Source organism: Fukomys damarensis, unplaced genomic scaffold, assembly GCF_012274545.1.
Source record: "Fukomys damarensis isolate Sample0158 unplaced genomic scaffold, DMR_v1.0_HiC HiC_scaffold_3, whole genome shotgun sequence".
NCBI classification, from domain to species: domain Eukaryota; kingdom Metazoa; phylum Chordata; class Mammalia; order Rodentia; family Bathyergidae; genus Fukomys; species Fukomys damarensis.
In genome coordinates, this window is record NW_022900915.1 from 48192497 (window position 1) to 48199420 (window position 6924).

The window sequence follows — 6924 nt, forward strand, 5'->3', positions numbered from 1 at the left end:
TTTTTTTGGTACCAGGAGATAGAACTCAGGTCCTTACGCCTGTGAGGCAGGTGCTGGAATCACTGAGCTAAATCCGTGGCCCGCCTTTTACAGTGCCTCTTTGCTGAGTTTACCACAGATTTTTAAAAATACAAATGTGTGGATATGTAGGTAAAATACCCAATAATGTTAAAAGTGTTATGAAAAGTGTCCTTCTGCCAGGTGTGGTGTACACCTGTAATTCCCAGACTTTTAGAGCTGAGGCAGGGGAATCACAAGTTCAAGAACCATCTGGGCAACTTAGTGAGACCCTGTCTCAACATTACAAAAAAAATTAAGGGAGGGACTGGGGATGTAGATCAGTGATAGAGTACCATGGATGTGATCCCCAGTACTGCAGCTGGGGATGGAGGCACATGCCTGTAATCAGGAGGCTGAGGCAGGCGGATCCCTGAGTTTAAGGACAGATAGCCTAAATCACAAGGGGACTCTCTTTTACCAAAAAAAAGAAAAATATGACCCCCTAGCACCACACAAGAAATTGCTTTTCTGTGCCTTGCCTTCATAGCATGGGTCCCATTGCTCCTTTTCTTTTTAATTTTTAATTTTGGAATTATTATAGAAACAAGAAATTACAAAAGAATTATAGGTAGAAGTCTAGTGTCCCTCTTTCCCCTGCCCCTCACTATGGCCCAGGAACAGTGAGGAAGCAGAGGCCTGGCTGGCTGCTCTGGCCATGCCCCCGCTTCCCAAGGCCACTTGTGTGCCCCGCAGGCTATGGTGCCAGGCGACCTGGTCTCTACAGCCTGCCATCATGGTGGTCTCGACTGTGTTATAGCTGTCTGATGGCGGAGGGGTCAGCAGGCAGGTGAGACCTGAGTTCCCATGTGGCAGGGACATGGGTCGCTTCCACTTTCTGGTGGCACTGAGGATCAGACCAGCCCCCCTACCTTTTTTTTTTTTAATTTCCGCAGGCTATGGTGCCAGGCGACCTGGTCTCTACAGCCTGCCATCATGGTGGTCTCGACTGTGTTATAGCTGTCTGATGGCGGAGGGGTCAGCAGGCAGGTGAGACCTGAGTTCCCATGTGGCAGGGACATGGGTCGCTTCCACTTTCTGGTGGCACTGAGGATCAGACCAGCCCCCCTACCTTTTTTTTTTTTAATTTAATTTATTGGTACATTCTAGGTAGACAGTACAGTTACTTTCATTACTGGGATCTTGTACCTTTACATTAAAGAATGTAGTTGTTTTTTTTTTGGTACTGGGGATTGAACTCGGGTTCTTGCGCTTGCAAGGCAGGCCACCAAACTGCTGAGTTAAATACCCAGCCCACCCCTCTACCTTTTTGTTTTTAATTTTGAAACAGGGTCTTGCTAAATTGCTCAGAGAAAACTTGAACCTGTGATTCTTCTGCCTCAGCCCCACGAAGTGCTGGAATTGTAGGTGTGCACCACCACCCCTGACTTGGATGGCCTTTCTGTGGATTTACAATAGGCAGCCCCTCCAAACTTTGAGCTGTTTCTGACATTTAATCCCATTCTGTAAACCATGTGCTTGTTCTTTGAGGTCCCATGATGACCATTTTGGGAGGTGTTTCACCCTGGTAAAGCTGGGGCACTGCTTCTTGCTCAGAAAAGTCTGTACTGTGGATGTTGTTGGGAAGGACTCAGTCATCCTGCTGGAGAGGGGCTCCTCTCCCCTGCAGCCCCTTTCATCCCACCTTTCCTGTCCCCCACCCGGGCCTCAGCACAGCATCTCCATTGCACAGGCATAGCCTGACAGGGGTGCTCTTTTGGGGTCTGGGTCTTGCTTTGGCTGGGGCTGTCACTTTGCGTGGGTGTGGCCTCAGGATTCTGGGTCCTCAGTGCCCCGGGGCTACAGAAGGCAGGTCCTGCTGTGTATGGGTTCTAAGCCCTCAGGCAGGGCTGCTCCTCACCCCTCTTAGTGCAGGGGATAGTGTCTGTCCTAGTCCTGGGATCAGTGGCCCCTACTCATGGGCTTGGGCTTCTCTGCCTGAGTCTGCAGGCAGCTGGTGGGAGTGTGTGACCTCCACTACGGGGGCTCTGCAGGGTAGCCTTGCCTTCCTATCTGGTGTCCACATGGACATTGCTTTCCCCAGGCACTGCTGCCTGTGACTGCACGTTACCAGGACTCTGGGCCCTGTTTGGTTAGCAGTGGCTCTGTCTGTCCCTGATGATACCACAGCCCGTCACAGCTCACTGCATGTGGTACTCCACACCCAGAGTCACAGTCCCACCTGGCCACTGCATGGCTTTCTGGTGCAGGAGTGCATGGCCAGGCCCCATCCTCCATTCCCTGGTCCTTGCCATATGCTGGGGACCCTGTGGAGGCTGTGCCTTTCACACCACTGGCACCATCTTTTTCCACAGGCTTCCTGAGTGTGTGCCCGAGGCCCCTGGCTTCCTTCTGGAGTGTGACCGCGCCTCACTGGACGCCCTGCACCAGCACCTGGCGCTGTACCGGGTCCGGCGGAAGGTCAAAGTGGAGCCGTGCCCCGAGCACCGTGTGTGGGCCGTGCTGTCTGGGACTGCCCAGGCTGGCCAGACACCACTCTTGCAGGAGAGGGCAGAGGCCACTGCCATCCTGGCCCGTGATCCCCGGACAGTGCGCATGGGCTGGCGGCTCCTCACGCAGGACACAGGCCCAGCCTTGGTGCCTGGTGCCAGGCTCGGGGACCCCCAAGATTACCATGCACACCGGTACCAGCAAGGTGTGGCAGCAGTGTGGGCAGGGGGAGGGGACAGGATAGGGTACCTGTGCCAGTGCCCTCACCTCTGGTGTCCTTTGTCCCACAGGTGTCCCCGAGGGGGTCCATGACCTGCCCCCAGGGGTAGCCCTGCCCCTGGAGTCCAACCTGGTCTTCATGAATGGTGTGAGCTTCACGAAGGGCTGCTACATTGGCCAGGAACTGACTGCACGCACCCACCACATGGGTGTCATCCGCAAGCGCCTCTTCCCTGTGCACCTGGCCGGCTGCCTCCCAGCTCACAGCATCATGCCTGGCACCCCGGTGCTGACTGAGTCGGGACAGGCTGCCGGCAAGTTCAGGGCTGGGCAGGGAGACTTCGGGCTAGCTCTGCTGCGCATGGAGAAAATCAAGGGCCCCCTCCACATCAAGACCTCTGAGAGTGACCCAGTGGCCATCACTGTGTCTGTGCCAGACTGGTGGCCCACAGCCACCAAGTAGCCCAGGTGACCTCAGCTCCTGTAGGCCACAGGTCCTTCTACTGTGCCCAGCAGGGGCCCCTGGAGCACCCACCTAGGCAAGTGTCTGCATGTCTGCCTCACATAGTGCATCGAGCCTTCTCGTGGGAGGCCTGTGGCTGTAGACAAAGAGAAGGGCCCAAGCACCTGTGTGCCTGCTGACCCCTCAGTGTCTGGCTCGACAGCCTCCACCTGTCTCCCACTTGGAGAGCGGTGGCCTGGGTCTCTGTGGGGCTGGTGCGCTGGGAAGGTGGCTGAGGTGTGTATTGTCACGGTCAGGTGGAAAGGCATCTGGGGCAGGATTTATGTGGTCATCTGTGAGTGGGGCTTGGATCCTGTGGCTTGGGGTATCTGCAGTGGGGACCTGCGGTTGGGGCATCTGTGTGGCAGGGACACCTGAGTCCTTCCTGAGTGCCCACTGTGTCCTTGAGCTTGCTCTGTCCCGTGCACCAGCCCAGTAAGCTCATGTCATCCCATACAGCAGGACCCAGCACATCTGCCCACTGCTGTGCCTTCCTCCCCAAGCGGAGGGGCTTCTGCTGGACTCCTGATGATGGTGTGGGTGTCCCTGTGTACTTTGCAGGGCAAGGTCTCCCAACCTCCTCCCTGGTTCCCATAGTGACTATTAAAGTGTGCCAGAAGCAGCCCCTTGGAAGGTTGGGTGTCATTTCTGGCCAGGTCTGGTGGGCTAGACACAGGGACAGCCGGGTGAAGTGCATTCAGTGTAGGTGGGCAGCACTCAGCTGTCCTGGACAGGGCTGGGCAGGAGGGGATGGGGACTCACTGTGAACTCCACCAGCCAGGGTAGGAGAGGAGGCTTGGAGAGTGGGTGCCGGCCATCTGGGTTGGGGTGGGAGGTGGAAGACAAGGTCCCCTTGAGTGGGAACAGTGGTACCCTCTGACTGTACTCATCCTCACGCGGCACTCAGGCTGCCTGGCCCTGGGTATGGGTGCTGGGCTGAGCCCACAGTGGCCACCTCACCACCGCCTTGGGTAGTCTCTGCCTGTGGGATATGTGCAGGAGGTTTTGCCAGCACTGGTAATGGGGCTCTCCATCTGCTGTAAGGCTGCAGAGGACCTGGCCAGCGCTGTCACTGCCTCCAGCCCCACCTGACAGTGAGACATCTGACTAGGACCTGGGTTCGAGGCCAGTTTCCTCTTGGGTTGCAGCCATCTTGTGATGGAGAGTGGCAGCAAGCACCGGGAGAGAGAGCTGTCTCTGCCTGAGTGTGGATGCCTGGGCTCCTGTAGCACCCCGTGCAGGGCCCCAGACAGTGGCACCCCCAGACATTTTCTACGCCACGTGCTGGCATCCCAGAATCCCTGGCTGCTCGGAAAAGTGTGCCGTGCCGTGTTCTGCCCCCGCACTTTGGAGCGGGACTTGTGCACAGTGCTTTCTTGTGCATAGGCCGGGCCAGTTCCATGGCGAGGATCTGGCTGGCTTTAGAGCTGGGAGTCACTGCGTGTGACCTGGGGCCGGCTCCTTTGACCCTCCTGCTTGCCACGCCCCAGCCCCATTGTTGGAAGCACTCACTTGTGGGAAAGCTGGTACAGAAAAACCAGCTGCCCCTCTGTGTGCTATCCCCTTGAGTTTGTCGGCACACACTTGCTGTACGTAGTGATCACACTCCTCGTGGGGAGTTAGCACAAGGCAAAACGTCTGATTCTGTTTACTTCCCCTCCCCTTGGCTCACCACTCCTTTTTAGTTTGCTTTGTTAAAGGTGCAAAGCTGTGAGAAATGACTGTCACAGTTTAAGGCAGACAGGAAGCTGGGGGGGACAGGACAGGGCCAAGCCAGCGGGCCAGGCAGCCAGCCTTTGGGATTTCTGAGGGCTTGGCAGGCGGGCTGGGTGCGGAGGGCTCTGTGACCTGCACGTGGCCAAGGTCCAGATGGCCAAAGAGGGCTCTCCCCAGCCAGAGGGCTCTCCAAGGTCAAGGCAGGACCATGTACAGGAAAAGGGGTTCCACACACTGCAGTACATGAGCAAAAGCAGCAGAGCCCAAACCTGCAAGTTTGAAAATACTGGAGTAAATGACAAAAAACAGTAGTATTTGGATGTATTTAAAGAAATAACGTGTGGGCTTTAAACTTGAGGAAGAGCTACGTGCAGGGCAGAGGGGTCACCCGACCGTTGCAGCACTACTCCTGTGGTTTAAGGAGGCTGGTGCTCACCAGTGAGTCAGGGCTGCCCCCAGGAGAGGAGGAGCTAGAAACTGGGCAGCATGAATAATGCAGAAGGCATCAGAATGGAGGGAGAGACTGAGGTAGGACAGAAAAAATAGGAGTAAAAGAAAACTGATACCAAACTATTTTTAAAGAAAAACTGCAGCTTCCACACATGAAAATTTCTCTTGCCTTTTTTTTTCCCCTCGAAGAGAAATTCCCAAGGACCTCACGAACCCCAGGCCTATGTATGGCTTCCAGCATGTGTGAGTGGCTTGTATTTTAACACAGCCCACAAGAAGACAGAACCCAGAGCAGACCAGAACACACACCTTGGATGACCTACCCTGAGGACACCCCGAGCCTTCGTAGATGCTCCCAGCTCTCTCTGAAGGGCTTGCACTCATTTTGAGTATTTACAAATTCTGCCTAATAAACTGTTTATATCTCTTACCACGCAACCTCAAAGTTCTTTTTTATAGTGGGAGTCCATGATCTTGCGACCTCCAGTGTATGGGTGAGCTGAGTTCCTGTCTCCACTCTGGGGACCCTTTGGATCCTGTCCAGGAACAGAATGGATGGCAGTGAAGAGGTGTGAGGCCTGTGTCTGACCCAGGACTGTCTGAGGGACTGACCACTTTGCCTGTGGAAATTTAGTGTCCTGCTCACCAGCTCCAAGGGTCATGGGACCAATGAACAGGTGCTTGTATTGCCTGTTCTGTGGGTGAGAGTGGCCAGGCATGTGGGGAGTGTGTGTCCTCTTGCTGTCCCTGGTCACTCAGGGCTGCGTGCCATTGCCCTGCGAGTGGGAAGCGGCTGTCGCCCTGCAGACAGCATCACAGGGCCTGGGGACACTCAGACTCTGTCCAGCACTGTGCTGGCACTATCAGGCCAGGTCTCCCTCTTGTGGGAGGGGAATAGGTGGAGGTGGGGCCGGGAGTTGCTTTTGATTTCTTTTTTTTTTGTTCTGATCTGTGGAGCAATGGCAAGCCCAGACATTGAGGACCAGGCCCAAGGCTTTCTGGGGGCACCTGCGGAGGTGCAGGCTGCAGCTAGCACAGGCCAGAGCTTGGCTCCTGTACATGATGTGTCCTGCCAGCTGGGGGATGGACTGCTAGACCTGTGCCATGGTGGTTCCATGCATGCATGTGTGAACCATGTGTGATGTTGGAAACCCGTCAGTTGTTACAAAAGTTGATGGCACCAAACCTCAAGCTGTATGTCAGCAAAACCAGAGGGGCCTGGTACCACATGGTGGCCATGGAGCCAACAGTGCATCCATCATCTGCCATTGCCCTGGGGAGTCCGGGCTGCCCTGACCTGCAGAGTATCTTCCCATGACAAACGCATGCTCAGGGCCTCGCCCTGCATGACCTTGGGTGACCCTGTGTAGCCATGGTCAACCAGAATGTCCTTCTGCAGTGCAACAAGCCTGTCTCCAGAGCCTGTGTGCTCGCTGCTCTGTGCTGTGGATGGAACCCAGGTCGTGAGATGCTGGGAAGCACGCTTGCACTGAGCTGAACTCAGCCCTTGCACTTTTGTGTCTGAGTGG

At 55.5% G+C, this 6924-nt stretch overlaps 1 protein-coding gene across 7 annotated transcripts in view; it reads left to right on the plus strand.

Annotated features, from left to right (window-relative positions):
- Positions 1–5826, plus strand: part of Iba57 (iron-sulfur cluster assembly factor IBA57) — an 8005-nt gene extending 2179 nt beyond the window's left edge. For 5 of the 7 annotated variants that reach the window (XM_019205724.2, XM_019205722.1, XM_019205723.1 and 2 more), the window contains 2 exons: positions 2373–2713; positions 2799–3265. In XM_019205724.2, coding sequence (XP_019061269.1) covers positions 2373–2713; positions 2799–3190 — 733 coding nt within the window. In that variant the 3' untranslated portion in view covers positions 3191–3265. Of the gene's footprint in view, positions 1–2372; positions 2714–2798; positions 3266–5584 lie in introns of those variants that run through there. The other 2 variants (XM_019205726.1, XM_019205727.1) reach the window with 2 other exon arrangements.
- Positions 5827–6924: the final 1098 nt, after the last annotated feature.